This window comes from Grus americana, chromosome 3 (assembly GCF_028858705.1).
Source record: "Grus americana isolate bGruAme1 chromosome 3, bGruAme1.mat, whole genome shotgun sequence".
Taxonomy (NCBI): Eukaryota; Metazoa; Chordata; class Aves; order Gruiformes; family Gruidae; genus Grus; species Grus americana.
Window position 1 is genome coordinate 97,210,749 of NC_072854.1, and position 18,713 is coordinate 97,229,461.

Here is an 18,713-nt window from a genome sequence, read left to right on the forward strand (position 1 = left end):
TAGAGGAGCTCAGATACCTTTGAGCGACGCAGTGAGAGCTCTGAAGAAACGAGTAGCTCTCTGAACATACCCTCATATACTACTACCAGGAAAGAAGATACCCCTCTTGTTCCAGTTATTTGAGAGGAAGGAAAAAAGAAGGAAAGGTTTGTTGTTTTAAAGTAATTTGTAATTTTTTCTTTAAGTAAAAAAAAAAGAAGTTACACAATTACCAGTTTTAAATAAGCATAATTTTTAAATCAATGCAATCTGGAAAGAAAAAAAAAAAAGAAAAAGTGAAAACTAAAAAGGAGAAAATTAATTTATTTCTATTTTTCCCCTCAATATGCATTTCCAAAAAAAACCCCAAAAACCCAACAGTGTGGACTTGAAATTTAAGAAAAATCCTTCTCTGTTGTCATTTTCATGAAAAATATTATATGAAGGGGCAAAAATATCCTTCCATTTAGCTAGCTCATTTATTTGGGGAGGGGGAAAAATACATTAAAAAACACCCCAAATTTTTCCAATATAAAACTTGTTGCAGAGACTGTAATTTCTAAACGTAAAATTAGCACAAACAAAACCAGTTCTAAATATGGTGAGTAGATGTTTTGTAACAGTAGCTACATCCAGACACTATGTTTTCAGGAAACTATGCAACATTTTTCAGCAATGAAACATTTTTAAGAAAACCAGTGAATATGTAATTCTATATTGTCTGGATCTCACATAGATTACCTGTTTTCCTGTATAAACAGAGGCAACATAATTTAAAGCTATCCTATTTACATCTACCCCAAACCGAAAGCTTAAGTCTTTGCAGGATCTACTTGCCTACAGGAGCAACAACTTTGGAATATGTGCCTGGGTAGCTCTGTAACTGTAGCACCCTCTGCTGCCTTTTTAGTTCCAAAACATGTAATTGTACACTCAACTAGGTATAAAATAAAATATGTATTGACCATGTTGTTTCTTGAAAACGGTTACATTATTAACTAATGTTATGTGCAGTTTACAAGAAAATGTTTTGCTATTACATACAGTATATTTGCAATTTTATACTACTTGAGCACTCTGGAATATCTTGTTTCTATGTTAACATCAGGTAGATACTAGATGAAAATCCTGAAACGTTGTATTTCACTGCTTAAAATTCTCCTTTACAGACACTGTAGCTTGCTTAGACTGGTGGCAATTAGTTAAGAGGTTTATATTTTGGCCCTCGATCATTACACTTAATTTAAATGTATACATAACTTGAAATGATTACTGCAGGGATATAATTATACAAGCATTTCAGCCGTAACTGCTTTCTCCCACTAGGAAAGGCAGGGAAAGGTGATACTCTCAAAAGCTCATTCTTGCAGCATTTTCCTGGCTTTTTGGACAGTCTGTTGCAGAAGAGATTTTTCTTCTGCAAGGATAAGCATGGCATGTAGCTCCTGCAGCCAGCTGATGCCATCCCACAATGCCACCACTGAACCTTCTGCCTGGGATCCATCAGTTCTTTTACTGGACTATCTTAGGACTAGAGATGGTCTCAGGATGTACCATCTTTTTAACAGATGGCATACCGTTGCCTAAAACGAACAGACTGATCCTTTCCTTCATTCCACTCCTCCTTCCCCTGCCTCCTGTTTATGCATAGAATTAAAGCTGAATGAAGCGCATTTAACGTTGCATCCTGTCTGTGTGGAGAATTCAGAGTTTTCACATGGAAACTGCTCTCTCACACAGGATGAACAGGAGAGAAAAAAAAAATCACATTTTTCTGGGAAAGTTAAAACCAATTGTAATTTGTAGGGTGAATTTTCATTCACAGTAGCAATCCTACAATGAAAATACATCTTCAGAAATCTTTTTCAAAAAGACAGAATACAAGTGTAGGTACCAAGTTTGAACAAGACATTGTGCAGAGGCAATTTCCAGAGTTAATACTTGGGACCCTGCAATACGCTGTTTACAGCTGCTGCAGTTGGCTCCACTTTTGTCCTGAAGTTCTACTGGTATAAGGCAGCACTTTTGGAAGCAGTCACAAGTATTCCTCAAAAGCTGCTTATTGATATTTTATATAATGCTGCCAGCTAGTGGCACATCTTGTACTGAGTTGATATCTACTGGGACTGTAGAGAAAGTGGGATTAACTAGAGTCTGTTCTTCTTTTGATGGCGTACGGTGATGTGGCTGTTAAAGACCATAAGCGGAAAGATCAAAAAATGAAACAAAAGGACCATAGAAATGTTCCCTGAAAAGCTTGTTTTAACACAAGGTACGTAGGAACATTACTAGAATAAACAAAAAAACCTCCCCCCAAAACAACACAAACCATGTTATTTGAAACAAATTATTAGGTTTTAAAAGGATGTAATATGCAACATGTTTCAGTTTTCACAAAATCTAATCTGTTTAATACACAATTATTTCATAATCTAATAATCTCCAGCAAAACATTAATCTTCCTGATAAACACTCAGTATGGCAGCCAAAACAAACACACAACACTAAAATACTTAACTGTTTTCTGATAACTCGATCCAAATAGTTTAAGTGAAGTTTAGTGCCCAGTAAATAAATTCTGACTATGTAGTGTGTCCTAAAAGAACAGTAAAGTCTATAATTATCCAACGGGGCCCCTCACAGAGTATGCTACCATAGATGGGACTGATAATATGTTCAACACTGGCCAGCTCCATTAGCATTAGGTACTAGAAGAAATAATCTAATACTGTTAAAGACCATTTTAGATATGTTTGGGGGTTTGTTTTGGCTTGTTTTGTTTTTAGGGTAGACCGTCATTTGATAATATGAAGTTCTTAACACCACAGCAATTGTAAAAAACAGTCAACCTAACAAATGTAATTACCTTTGGGGGTAAAAGGAGGCAGGATTACTACCTACCATTTCCACTGTGGGTTAACACAAAGAGAGCCAAGAAATACACAGAAAAAGGTCAAAGAAAGAGCCAATTCAATCCAAGGGATAGTGGGAGTGCACACAAACTCAGTTGGGCATGATCCAAATAGGGCAGCTCAGTAAACACATGGTTGGGGGAACTTTACTATGACAGTGTGACTGAGACATAGTTGCACTGGTTTGGACACTGGGGACATTTACTCCATGTAGGTGGTAGCAAAAAGTTATGATTATTACACTCCAAGCCAGTACTGCATGCTGCCAGAGGATAACTCTTTCACAGTTACCCAAAAAGAGTGTAATCTAGAGTGCCTAGTAAAATGGACATAAATCAGTAATATGTACATCAATATAGACAGATACTTACAGACACTGACATTTAAAAATGGGGAAGCAATGAATTTGGTAATGACTTAGCAAACACTGTATATAATAGCACAGCATGAACCCTCAAAGCAATATTGAATCCAAAAGGATAAACGTGAATATTTGTATATACAGAGAAACAGTAAGAAGAACTACAAATGTAGTATTACTTTTGTGTTAGCACTAGTGTTGTGCCTATTAGAGTATAAGTCTTGTTCTACCATCTGCAATCAATAAGAAAGTAGCTCAAATACTGGAAAAAGTTAACAGAAGAGCTGCCAGCACATCTATCAATAGGAAAGCATATGACAACTTTAGCAAAGTAAATTATTTGTGTTAATGAGAAAATTTGTGTAGATTGATCACAATCTTAGTATTCGCACAAAGATTAAGAAATCATGTTACCATGTTTAACAGAGTAAGGTACGCTGTCTTGAGCCACTATGCAAAGCACTTTCAAAAAATATTTTCTCTGCTGTTCAAAATAAATACCTGAGCTGTAATCTAATGAACTAATAACAATACTTTTTCTGGATCCAAAATCTCAGTTTGGATTTTTTTGCTAATTTTTTCCCTTATTGAGAACAGTTTATGAGAATGAAGTAACTTGTTACAAAAGTCCCTCTAGCTTCCTATTCTGAGAATCTACAACATCAAATCTCTCTAACTGCCTCTTGTAATTTGTGCAAAGCATTTTCTTCCAGATCCTAAATGTCTTAAATCTTAATGTTTTTATCATCTAGCTCACGATGCCTACATCTGTAGCTGATGTCAACCACAATTACATATGTAAATTTTCTTTCTCAGCCTTAATATTATAAATTTAAATATTCATATATCCCTTTATATATAATTTTCATTCAGATATCAGAGAAAAAAATTCTCTTTGGCAACAGCTAAAGAATATACCCTGAAATATTTTGTGGCAGGACCACACAACTATCTTCAATGTTCAGAACTGAATGAAAGCTAGCAAATTTTAAAAAGGAGAGCACATAGTTTATGATGATTTTTTTCCTTTTGAAGGCAAAATTTTCTTAAATTGACCTTTTTGCTAAAGAAAAGCCAATGTTTATTGAAACATAGCTTTGGAAAACTAAGACTGGAGTTTTGAGACGAAACGTATATATCAGAACATTTTCTGTATCATTGCTTTGATGAGGAGGAGATACATGCACATTTCTTGAATATCTGGTAAACTTACAAAGGACCCCCCCCAACTTTATTCTATCAGTTTGCTTGTTTGAAAACAAACCAACCAACCTGAAAAATAAAGCAGAATAATCAAACAAGAATTGTATGTATATCTGTAAATGTTAATTATATAATAGTAATTACTCATTACATCAAAAATATTTAAATATTTTTGCTCAGCTTCTTTTCCATGATCTATCACAATTTTATAATTCAACTCCATTAATACCACAGATAATTTTATTAATAAGCATACTGAAGCAGAGCCATACTGGGTCAGACATTGAAGGTCCACTTACGACTCATCTTGTCTCAGGTTAATGCGGCCAGTAACTGATGCTTAGACAAGAGTGAAAGATCAGGACAAACAGATCATCCTTCTGCCCCATTAATTATCCTAACATCCAGCACTTCTAAGCCATAAGTGATGTCTTTATATTTAATAGCCACAGTGAATTTTTCTTGCACAATTTTTCCCCCTCTGCTTTTTGAATCCATATCATGTTCTGGGATCCAAAGCATTCTGTGGGGAGGAATTTCACAACTTGACTGTGTGCTTTCTTTTGTTTTTCTCTGCTTTGAGCTTGCCTTCTCCAAGCTAGAAGTATCATTGTTTGTTTCTTGCACTGTTGTTCCTCAGATAGCCACTGCTGGCCACTGGCCAACACAAATCAATGGGCTACACTAATTTTTTGTCCAACCTAGTTCAGCTGCTCTAACGTTCCTGCCGCAGTCACAGAACCAAAAATAACCTGCACTGGGATGACTTAAGGGTGTATGCACACAAACAACTGTGCTACATGAAACAGCGTAACACTTAAAACACTATGGTAGGTAGATCGGTATCTCTGACCACAGCAATGGTGTTTCTTAGCTAAATGAAACGGTTATTGAGGGCTCATGCAGAAATATTTTATATTGATACAATTAGACTTCTACCAACATAGTACTGTATTGAAATAAACAATAACTTACAGACATTTCCCGTGTTGTCAAAACTTGTAAGAACATCTTTAACATTTAAGAGTCCATTGTGAAATCTGGAAGTAAACATAAATAGTGATGTTACCAACACATAAACAATCAAAACCCCCCACCATCTTGCCTCTTTAGAGAAGAGGTTCACTGCCCGCCTTCACTTCTCACAAACCCCTTTCACAGAGAAGTATCAAACACTACTACTGTAGCCACCAGGGGGAAAACAAGGGGACAATCGCTGTTCTTCAGAGTTCCATCACTGATATCCATGAACATGTGCTCAGAAACTAATACTTTATCAACACGACAACATTTCCAAAGAGCATCAATTTTTGTTTAGTTGTGGAAGTCACATACAGGAAAGGAAGAATTTTGATAAAGCAATTTTTTTTCAAGAGGAAAAACAAAAGACTATTTTTGAACAGCAGCTGTACAGACATTCCTATTTTCTCCCACAAAATCAAGAACACTTCATTTAATTAGTGTGAACAATGAAACTGATTAATGTGTTCAGTGAACTGCATTTTCTTTGGTTTTACATTTGCATAACCCAAGTGAAATAAACATTCAAAACTGGGGATAATAAATTAACTGAATTTCACATACCAACTGCAAATTTTAGAACACAGGGAGCAAAACACTGACAGCAGCAGAAAGAACATGCAACAAAGTTGAATAAAAATTTGCTTGGAAGCTTCCTCTAAATGTCAGGCTAGCTGGATTCGCACACACAAAAAAAGCAACTAAATTTTTTTAACTATTCCCAGCTAATCTAGGCCCAAAATGAACAAAATAAAAAAAAATCTTACACTTTACAACAATCAGATCACATAGCTGTTTCACAAACGCATTAAAAAAATCTAAAAAGAATTCAGCAAGGCAGTAAAATACAAAAATACAGTCTTTTAATAATGTTTCAAATATAGCTTCTAAGGCTGTTTAGGAACATGCTAATTTGAAACACTGCAAAACTGGAAGAAATCCAACAACTCTAGCACCTACAAAATTAGTTCTCATTCTCTCAGTTTTTCTTTCCTCAAGGAAAATTGTTGTAAGAATGAAAAAAAAAAACCCAACAACCAACCCAACCCCAAACCATCAACCTTTTTGCAAATATGAAATGGTATATTTTTAGTGGGGAAAAAAAAAAAAGCTATTTATAGCTTCTGATAAGCATTAAATAAAGAAACATTTACATGTTAAATTTTGAGAAGCACCAAACAGCAACCAGACTAATTCTTAAAAAAAAAAAGGGAAAATCAAATGGAAATCAAGTTAACAAACTGGAACAAGATCATAAATAGGGGCAACAAAATATATGAAAGATGTTACAAAAGCTTGAAGTGGACATTAGAGCTCTTCTCCCAGCTACATAAAAACAAACCAAAAATACATTCCTTAGCTGCAGTGGAAGCCTACAAGAATTCTGATGGATCGTGTGAACTTAAAATGCACTTTTTCTTCTTTTCTTTTTTTGGCAAATTTGTTTTCAATCATATTGGACAACCAATGCAACAGAGTTAATTGAAGGGAAGTAACAAGAAAGTGGACAGGATCACTAGTTCTGCCAGCCACAGAGCTGCCCTTTAAAATGTCCCCTGCTGACTCCTTAGCATCCTATACACTCCATAACCGTGCATATGTCTGACACAGTTAGGGTCTCTCAGACAGCTGTGAATGTCTTGTCTTCTAAATGAATGTAAGGGGGGGAGAAGGTGTTGAAACAGTAAAGAAATATTTCAGTCTTTGTTGGCATGTAGATTAGTCCTGGGATAACATGTTTGGGTTTGGGGTTTTTTCCCCCTTCAATTTCTTTACGTACATAGTCCATATATAAAGGAGATTTATCATGCAAATCTCCAAGTGAAGCAAACAAAGAACAATTTAGCAATCCAGAATCTGTAGTTCAATAGAATGCTATGAAGAAAGAAAAACAGAAGTGGAGTGTCCTGGTCTAGAAAGGAATACAATTTGTATACTTCAGGGTCAAAAGGTAGACAAAGGCAAAAAAGAGAAATGATACATCCATAGCACTGGCCTTAAAATTATCATTAAACCAAATTTCAGGCTGTTTCCAAAATAATGGTTTATAATTGGAGATGAGAAGCAGACAGCTACGAGTACCTCAGCCTGAAGAATAAGCTAAGATTCCATGACAGATGCATGCCACACACCTATTGTTTTGAAATTTGTCCTGAAATATCGGTGATGTTTTATTTAACTCAATGAATGTTCTTAATCTGTATTATTATTTTTGGTACACTCAGTTTTCATTAAGGATCAGTTCTTCCTCTGATTATAAAACACTTGTTCCATAATTAAAATGAACACACACAAATTTCAAACATAATCTTACATTTATTATCCAGTGGCCAAAAGCTCGTGCTGTCCATGTACAAACACAACACACCCCAACGTTTGCTCTCTTGGCCAGCAGAGGCATTTTGCACAGGTACCCTTGTCTGCCTGCCTGCAACATTCAAAGTCTCTAACTCTGTCTCAGCAATCCCTTTCTTGCTTTCACAAATATTGTTCATGGCAAGCACATAAGTGAGCCATAATTTAATGATGAGAAGAATCCAGCTTTGCTACGAGGGACGTCCCCCTTCTCCTCGGTCTCCCACATGCCCACTCCACACTCATTGTTAAACAGGACAGGGTTTAACAGCTGCTTCCTTTAGTCTGATCAGCTTATGAAACCTTCTCTGAACAAAGGCAGGGAGCAAGCTCAATCTCCTAGAATGAGAGGAGTAGCCATTATCTCAACAGTGATCTGGATAGCCAAGCCACTCTCATTTACTCCAAAAATCACATCTTAGGTCTTGACTATACTATTACTACAGGCTACTCCATGTCAGTAACAGTAAATCTTCTGAGTCAATTAGCATGATAGGAAAATACCTCTTCCTGCTAATACAGCTTTTTCTCCCTACATCAGGCTAAAGAAGCGGCACTTAAATTCCACTGGTAACCACTTAACAACTAGGGAACCCAAACAGAACTGAGCACAACTTCTATTGCAGACAAGTTTTATGACTGAGGAAAGCAATGTGCCAACAGCTGATCTACTTGTGAAAGGCAGAGCTCAGGGAGACACACTTCCAAACATCAATAGCCACATGTTTCTCCATTTGGAGCTCTGTATTGTAGAGCCTGCAGACAAACTCTGCACCAGCTACTCCCCAACTCTCTTCCATCACAAATCTGACTTGCAGACTAAAAGTTACATGTACCTGTAAGTACTCTATAACCCCAAATTCTGCCATATCACACTACTCAGTCCTGTTCCTAAAAACCACAGCTTCTAGTTTGGGATCCATCGCTCTGCACATACATCCTCAGCAGTTCTGTAACAGCTGCTGCTTCACTGTCCTATCCCATCACAGCTGCTCCTCCATTATTGAGCCCAGAGAAAACTGCCAATATACGTCACATCTTGTTTCTATGAATGCCTGTCATCATTACAGCTTTCCACAGTACATCTTACAAACTGCCTATAAAGAGTTTGTAAATGTCATGTGCACTGAATTATGGAAGTCAAGGAAAGGAATCACAGAAGCTTGTGGTTAAATCCCAACCCCAAAATTCCCATAGATTTCCACAGGCATCTCCAAATACAGAAGAACATTAGTATTTAGTGCTTTGGAATATGTCATGAATGCTGTACAGTTCAAAGAACTTCAAAGAAGTTCAAAGCTGTGATTGCTGAGATGAACAAAGTACTTCAAACAAGCATAGGTAAGCATCATGGAGAAAGTGAATTTCAGACCAGTGTGATTAATCTGATCTACTTTCTTCCTATAGTAAGTCTTCAAGGTACTATAGGCAAAAATTTCTATGGGTGAGGCAGTGAGTTATAAAAGACAAATCTATGAATGACAAATTAATTTAACTCATGTTTCTCCTGATATGAAGCAAAGCAAAATTCCTTACTCTGGACTATGAATAAATCAACTTTGGATGTATAAATAAAGTCAGAAAGACAGAGATCTTTGAAATATATTAATGTTCCTTCCTCTTCAATTCAGGCAACACGAGTGACATGTACTTCTAGCTGTGGACAGTAGAATAAAAATAATCCTTCAGTAGCTCCCTAATAATGTATGCTTTTCACCAACCATAAAGAAATAAAATGAAGTTCCTTCTCTTCTTTTATATTCTTCTTCAGCTGAATGAGGAAAAGTAACACAAATAATTAAATACATATAGTAAACTTAAAAAACCTACAAAACCTAAAATAGACTACATTTCTATATAATACTCAAAAGACAAAAAACCACAACACATCACCTGGATACAAAATAAAACTACAATCTTTGTGGAAAATGAAAGACAGGATAAGGGTAAAAAAGTTACTGCTAAGGGTACTTTACAAAAAGGCTTGGCAAGTGTCACCATCAATTGTCATTGCAGCCCAGTAAGAATCTCAGAGTTATCTGCAAACTGCTATCTGACCAAATGCTTTTTTTGGGGGCCAGAGTATAGCAAAACAAGATAACTCCTCTTTCACTCCAGTTTAAGATCTCTGCTTAATGTCATAAGAAATGAAAACACTACAAAGTCTTTTTACAGATACACACATCTTGGGCACTATGATGGAACACTATTAGTTTCATCAGTGAATGAAAGTAGTACATTACCAAATCACTTTTTATCTCTCTCCTCAATTTCCTCCTCCTGTGGCCAAGCCTTTATGCTGCTAAATCCACACGTTGTCTCTTAGCACGCAGTAAATGGAAGTTTATCATATTCACACAAATTGTCCATAAGGAGTGGGCAATATTCCTTGAAATCTGCTTCCCTTCAGTTTTTTATGTCTATCTCTAAAATAAAAAATCATTAAAACTTCAAAATGTTATTAGCAGAATTATCCTATAGGAATAGCCAATGGAATTCACTCCTAAACCATCTTCTAACATACCACTTGTCACACAAATAACATGCCTTTCATTTCTAAACCAAAGGTCTAGAATAATCTAATAATTTATTTCATATTTTTATCTAAAGGTTTATTCGTATTAAGAATAAAGGCATGATATCTTGCAAAGAACACTTAACAGTCTTTACAAAGATTTAACCCTTCCTGTAAGCTGCTGACATAGTTCTTTTCAGTTCTGCATTTTAGTATTTGAAACATCAAATGACTGATCAATGGAAAATATTTTACCACAGAAATAACTTATTCTTCTCTAATTGCTTAAAATGAGCCTACAATTTTAAAGTAAATCCATATTCTGAAATAGAAAATTTGAAGATATTGATTGCTCCTTTTTTAACTCTAATAAAAGAATAATTTTCCTGTCTAAAAGACAGACACCATCTCCACACTGAGACACTGCATCTTTATGATCTATAATCACTTCATTGCTAAAACTACTCATATGAAATTTAAATGTAAAAGCACATTCCTAAGAATAGAAGGATTTAAAAATGCAATATTAAATAAACATTTTAAAATGCCTCTACTTAATATATTATCTACTTCCTATCACCAACAAGTATTTAGCACATGCATTATTTTAACAGCAAAGTGACATACGTCCAAAGTTAAAAAGAACTTGAAGAAAGCTAACAAATAAACATGAAAGTTTTATGAATAAAAACATATTTTTAATGTAGAAAAGACCGAGAAGGCCAGATAATATCTGTAATTAGAGATAACTTTTTCCACTTCAAGCTTGCAAGAAATTTCTCTCAAAATGAGGTTTTTATTTTTCACCTGCAGCCTAGATTAATCACTTTACTCTATCCAAATCTGAATGTGAAAGCTGCAGCAAGATTCCAGCTTGGACAGAATATGACTACATTCTCCATGTTAGACTGCCATAAACATTCAGCCTGATTCCCAGGCTGACCTCCTGGCAGTTTAGGGATTTATTTTTTAACTAACACTAATTGCAAACAACATTAGAGAACAATTTCACATATGTAGCCACCCATCATATCGTCAAGACAAGGATGTAGAGTGTAGGAGCACCAAATACAGTACAAATCCAAGACACCACCTTCCACCATGTATTGTGAATCTACATTTAATTAAGCACACTAGAGATCACAGTTTAACCAGAAGAGTTATGGGGATTTTTAAAATGAGTCAATGACATTGTCACTTCAAGAATCTAGTCAAAATGGCACATAAATCCAGCTTAATTTTTTTAAGCAAAAATTGCCTTATATTGGTGCTTCTGCCATCCTGCTTTGGAAAATTTGTTATTAAGAATGATTCTAAAGATAAACTAGTGACAAAAAAACAAGGCATAAGATCTTCTTTCCCAAATGTGAATCCAGCCTGAATTTGGTTAGAAAAATAGCAGCTTATTAAAACAAGCTGCGTTGAGAAGTTCAGAAAAGCTTGCACTGGTAGTTCCTAACAAAGCTTCTATTTGCCTAACAAACTGGTCCCCACATCCCTCTAGAGCAGTAATTCCAGCTAGGTCATAGCATATCTGAATATACAATTTGATCAGTTTTGATAGCCCTTGAACTGATATAGCTTGACCTTTATACTCTTTGCCAAAAGCCAGTAACAACCTTATGAACTTTCTTACGTATTTAGTCCTGTCAAGATATTAGCTGACAACCCTTTTAACATCCAACATATGCAATGAGCTTTCCCAAGAAGATGTTAATGCGTAAGGAAAACATATGTAGATGAAAATTCTAAAGCACTTTTGTCAATGTTTTAGAGGGGCCACAGTAACATTTTTTTCCTGACAAAAAGATATATAAAAAGGCTCTCCTACTCAAGCACACTGTTCTGGGTTTGCCTGACTGATGTTATTGTTAATAATATGCTAATAATATGCTCTTGTTATCTTATTAAAATTGTTTCTATTGATGAAAATGATGATAATTAATATTTTGCCAATGGGAGGAGAAAAATGAAGGGAAGACTGTCAGACATACAGAAGATCCTTAAGTTTCCAAGACATGATCAGTTCTCAAAGATCCAGGAATGCTTACTCCAAGATTTCTTTTCTAGATATGCAAGTTTCAGTGAGGAGAACCATAGTTGTTATGTATGTTAAACTGTTATGTTTACTCTCTTAAATTACTGCTTCTGCAAAAACAGGGAAGAAACTTTATTTAATACAGACTTAATGTAAAGTGGATTTTGTTGCAGGTATTTCTACTTTGTCCCTGGCAAAATATACAGTGAGTATTTTCTCTTTCCCTTCTTCACCATCCTGCAATATTCTGAAATAATAAGTATATGCTATCAATTGTCACTGCTTCAATACAGAGAGAAAACATTTTAATACAGAAGTGTAAGTTCTGATCATTATTCCTAGATCACTGAGTATCTTCTAGAAAGGAAAAAATACAGGGAAAAAATAATCTCCTTATTCTCCTCAATATACAGTTTTTGAAACCCAATGTGAGCTTGCTCCAGCACAGAAACTGTACATTTCCATTGGCTAAACTCAGAGGAACAGGAAAGGTAAAACCGAAATCTCCATACTTAGCACGCTATGTAATGATCACCAATAATAAAATCATGCATGAACAAACATGCTTGTTCACAGTCTACAGTTTGAGCTGAGTCCTATTAATGAAGCTACTATTAGCCAAATAAAAAATACTGAATAAAATGATGACGTGGGAAGTGATGGAAACAGAAGTGCACAAATGTCAGAGCAAGATCAGCCTGACATTCCCTTGGCTTTTGTACTGTTGGCACAGGTGAACCCTAGCTCACCTCCTACCTTAAAACTCCAGTAAATAGTAAATCAAAGAAGTGACACCAAGTGTTGCAAAACACGGTAGTGGACTAAGGAAACTGAATGAAGAAGTCCGGGACTGCAGCATAAAGGACTGCAGACTTGCTCAGCCTAAATTCTCCTTCAACACCTTACATTTCCTATTACCAGTTGTCACGGTTTAGCCCCAGCTGGCAGCTAAACACCATGTGGCCGCTTGCTCACTCCTTCCTCCTTCTTGGTGGCATGGGGAGAAGAATCAGAAGAAAAAGGTAAAACTTGTGGGCTGGGATAAGGACAGTTTACTAGGACAGCAAAGGAAGAGGAAAATAACACCACCACCACTAGTAAAAGAATATACAAGGCAAGTGATACACAATGCTAGTTGCTCACTGCCCAGAATCTGATGCCTAGCCCATCCCCAAGCAGCGATCCCCCTTCCCCGGCCAGCTCCCCCCCTTATATACTGAGCACGACATCATGTGGTATGGAATACCCCTTTGGCTAGTTTGGGTCAGCTGTCCTGGCTGTGGCCCTCCCACCTTCTTGTGAAAATTAACCCAGCCAAAACCAAGGACATTTTCCACTTCTTATTCTATACCATCTACGTCATGGCCAGATCCTACACTGTTCATTAATCACCACCACTCTTCCTGTCTTTGAGATCCATATATACATACACACACACAGAGATATAATTCCCTTAGGCCATTCCCAGGGTTATTTAGCAATTAACATCATACAATTTAATTTATCGGCTATTCTCACCCAAAATCGAATCCCCTTGAGGTACACATCAGACTGCCCCATCCTTCCACATCACCCACCAAGTGCACCCAGGTCCTTGAGCAAAAGCAATCCCATGGATGGGTTTGCCTTTGCCTGAGGCAGGGCTAACCCAGACTGTCTTCCCCAACATATTCTTCATGTGCACTACAGTGGGGCACAGAACCTGTTTCCAGCCATCCAGTGGTTGCTTCCACCATTGTAAGCACGTGGCGCTTGCCTTGGCAGGTTTGTGGGACTGTGATATAATCAATCTGCCAGGCCTCTCCATATTTATATTTCAGCTACCATTCTCCATAACAGAGGCTTTAACCACCTGGCTTGCTTGATTGCAGCACATGTTTCACATTGATGGATAACCTGTGACATAGCGTTCATGGTCAAGTCTGCCCCTCAATCACGAGCCCAGCTATATGTTGCATCTCTTCCTTGATGGCTGGAGATGTCATGGGCCATCTCCATGAGCCATAATAATTCACCCTTATGTTGCCAGTCCAAATCCACCTGAGCCGCTTCAATCTTAGCAGCCTGATCCACCTGCTGGTTGTTTTGATGTTTCTCAGTGGCCCAACTCTTGCATATGTGGGCATCTATGTGATGTAGTTTTACAACCAGCTTCTCTAGCCAGGCAGCAATATCTTGCCACCATGCGGCAGCCCAGATGGGTTTGCCTCTGCGCTGCCAGTTGCTCTGCTTCCATTGCTGCAACCACCCCCGCAGGGCATTTGCCACCATCCATGAGTCAGTATAGAGGTAAAGCACTGGCCATTTTCCTCATTCAGCAATATTTAAGGCCAACTGGATGGCCTTCACTTCTGCAAACTGGCTCAATTCACCTTCTCCTTCAGCAGCTTCTGCAACTTGTCATATAGGACTCCGTACAGCAGCCTTCCACCTCCGATGCTTTCCCACAATGTGACAGGACCCATCAGTGAACAGACATATTGCTTCTCATTTTCTGGCAGTTTATTATATGGCGGGGCCTCTTCAGCATGCATCACCTCCTCCTCTGGCAATATTCTGAAATCATTGCCTTCTGGACAGTCCATGATTGCTTCCAGAATTCCTGGGCAATTGGGATATCCTATTCAAGCCCCTTATGTGATCAGTGCGACCCATTTATTCCACATAGCATCCCTGTCATGATGTATAGAAGGGATCCTGCCTTTGAATGACTGCCAGTGCTAGGCTGGATGAGGTACTAAGAGGAGCTGTGCTTCAGTATCAACCACCTCGAAAGCAGGTCAAACCCCTTCATACGCTGCCAATATCTCTTTTTCAGTTGGAGTATAGCATCCTTGGATCATCTGTATCCCCAGCTCCAAAACCCCAGGGGCTGACCTCAAGTCTCCCCTGGTGCTTTCTGCCAGAGACTCCAGGTAGGGCCATTCTCCCCCGCTGCGGTGCAGAGCACTTTTTTTACACCTGGACCTGGCTGGACTAGCCCAAGGGCTACTGCATGGACAATTTCCTGTTTAATTTGTTCAAAGGCTTGCTGTTGCTCAGGGCCCCATTCGAAACTGTTCTTCTTCTGGGTCACCTGATAGAGAGGGTTTACAATTAGACTGTAATTTGGAATATGCATCCTCCAAAAACCCACAATGCCTAAGAAAACTTGTGTTTCCTTTTTGCTAGTCAGTGGAGACACAGCTGCTATTTTGTTGATCACATCTGCTGGGATCTGATGACGTCCGTCTTGCTATTTTGTTCCTAAAAACTGGATCTCCTGTGCGGGTCCCTTGGTGTTACTTCGTTTTATGGCAAAACAGGCTTTCAGAAGGATTTGGACTATTTTCTTCCCTTTCTCAAAAACTTCTTCCGCTGTGTTGCCCCATACAATGATGTTGTCAAGGTACTGCAGTTGCTCCAGAGCTTCACCCTGTTCCAGTGCAGTCCGGATCAGTCCATGGCAAATGGTGGGGCTGTGTTTCCACCCCTGGGGCAGTCGATTCCAGGTGTACTGGACGCCCCTCCAAGTGAAAGCAAACTGTGGCCTGCACTCCGCTGCCAAAGGGATTGAAAAAACCGCATTAGCGATATCAATTGTGGCATACCACCTGGCTGCCTTTGACTCCAGTTCATACTGAAGTTCCAGCATGTCCGGCATGGCAGCACTCATTGGCAGCATGACTTCATTCAGGCCACCATAGTCTACTGTCAGCCTCCACACTCCATTAGACTTTCACACTGGCCATATGGGACTGGTAGAGGGTGAGTGAGTTCTGCTGATCACTCCTTGGCTCTCCAGCTGATGAATCAGCTTATGGATGGGAACTAGGGAGTCTCGGTTAGTGCGATATTGCCACCGGTGCACCACTGTGGTAGCGATTGGCACTTGTTGTTCTTCGACCCTCAGCAGCCCCACAACAGAAGGGTCCTCCGAGAGACTGGGCAAACAAAGTAGACAACTGTTTAATCTCCTCTGCCTCCAAGGCAGCTATGCCAACAGCCCACCAGTACCCTTTTGGGTCCTCAAACTATCCTCTCCTGAGGCAGTCTGTGCCAAGGATGCACGGAGCCTCTGGGCCAGTCACAGTGGGGTGCTTTTGCCACTCGTTCCCAGTTGGACTCACTTTGACCTCCAGTACAGTTAGCTGTTGGAAACCCCCTATCACTCCAGAAATACAGATGGGTTCTGCCCCTTTACACCTTGATGGCATTAGGGTACACCGTGCACTGGTGTCCACTACAGCCCTATACTCTGGATCTGATGCCACGCCATCAGATCTACACAGTCCAGTAAAGACGGTTGTCCCTTTCCTCCACCTGGCTGGAGGCAGGGACCCTCTAATCCTGCTCGTCATATTCATTACTCACTTCTTGTAAAAATGACTTAGAAGTCCCTTCAAGAGGATCACAAGTACGAGCAGGCCTTCCACTTGATTTGGGGGACTGCCCACTGGAAATTGGAGTGGCATTTTTCCTGAAAGAATCCCCTTTTGTGATTGTTTTTCCTTGCAACTCACATCATACTCGTGCCTCTGGGGTCGAGGTAGGTTTTTCCATCCCACCTTCTCATGTCCTCTCCATGGTCAAGTAGGTAAAACCACAGGGTGCCTTGTGGTGTGTACCCTCTATATCCTCTCTCTTGAGCAGAGGAAAGCTTACTCCTAATAGCTGACATACCGGTCCATACAGGTGGGGAATAGGACATATTCTCTTTGAGTTGGTGGACCTTCCAGGACAGTTTCTCCACAGCTGAGACAAGGGAAAAAGAGAGACTTTCTTAGTATTGCTGGAGTCAGCCAGCCATTTCATCCACCCTCAGTGCCTCTTTGCCTTTCCAGTCGATTACTGCCAGTGAGTTGGCATACGACGATGGTGTGCTCCATACAAACTTCCTTCACACGGGTCATGTGCATTGGACCTCATCAGGATCTGTAGGCAATTGCGCGTTGTCTGAGTCATAATAAACCATTTCCTGCATGGCTAATTCCCTTAGGTAGTGGATACTTCTCTCTCCATGATGGTCCGCTTGCCTGGATAACATACAACGTCTTCACTGAAGGAATACCTTTCTCTCACGCCTGACAGAAGTCACCTCCAGAGGCTGAGGGCTTGTGACTTTTTTTTCCGCCAATCACCTTGTCAGTGTTCCCTTCCCTGAACAGGGATCCCAACTGCCTGGCTTCCCTACCCTATAATTCCAGACTACTGGCCCCATTACCCGGCATCGGAGTAGACAGGTAACAATGTGCTCGCCTGGATGGTGGCTGAAATCTTTTCACATATCTCGCAGCTCACTCAGGGATAGGGATAGGGTTATTACCTCTGGTTCTGCCTCTTCCTCCTGTTCTCGTGATGGTCCTGGTTCATTGTCATCCCTTACTAAGCGAACTGATTTTTTTTGTGTATTTCTTCTTGTGTATAGGGGTGACTGATACCAGCACAGGTTGGTTTTTTGTTCACCTGCAGTGCCTGTCCACCAGGGTCTGAGTAGCTGCAGTGCCTGTTGGTCTGATTTCCCTCTCCTCCCACTGAGGGTGCTGCCTAATGTCAAGCAGTGCTTGGTAGATACTGGCCAGGGTCCAGCACAGCGCAGTAAATTGTGCCTCTTTGGAATAGCCACAGCATTTTCCTTTCAAATATTCTATCACTTTATCAGGGTCCCATATTTGTTTGGGAGTGAAGTTCCAAACCATTGGAGGTGAGAAGTTCTCTAGGTACCTGCCCATATTCTCCCACATGCCATGCCACCCATGACTATGCAGCCTTGCGGCAGATCTCTGGGTGGGATTCATAAAACAATTTTTTGTAACCCTAAACAAGACCTAGAACACATTCAGGAGACATAGCAATAGGAACATGCTGGCTTGAACATCCCAAGGGTATTCTAAATTCTCAAAAACTGTAAGGCAAGTAAGGATTTACATAACACAAGCATATGAACAAACATAACATTGTTGTGATCAGTGACTATTTAACTAAAATAATAAATGTGTATAACAAATTTGTTTTAACAGACTCTGGTCAGATCTGTCATTATCTCAACCCTTCAAGCCCCATGTTGGGTGCCAAAAGGACTGTCATGGTTTAGCCCCAGCCAGCAGTTAAGCGCTACGCAGCCGCTTGTTCACTCCTCCCCCCCATCTTGGTGGGATGGGGAGGACAATTGGAAGAAAAAGGTAAAACTCAGGGGTTAGGACAAGGACAGTTTAATGACAGCAAAGGGAGAGGAAAATAACAATACGTATAAAAGAATATACAAAGCAAGTGATACACAGTGCGATTTGCTCACCGCCCAGAGCCCAATGCCCAGCCCGTCCCTCAGCAGCGACCCCTCCTCCCTGGCCA

At 39.3% G+C, this 18,713-nt stretch overlaps 1 protein-coding gene across 1 annotated transcript in view; it reads right to left on the reverse strand.

Annotated features, from left to right (window-relative positions):
* Window positions 1-18,713, reverse strand: part of CAMKMT (calmodulin-lysine N-methyltransferase) — a 225,180-nt gene that overhangs the window by 198,941 nt on the left and 7,526 nt on the right. Inside the window, exon 3 of the mRNA XM_054820757.1 lies at window positions 5,431-5,495. Within this exon, the coding sequence (XP_054676732.1) occupies window positions 5,431-5,495 (65 nt within the window). The remainder of the gene's footprint in view (window positions 1-5,430; window positions 5,496-18,713) is intronic.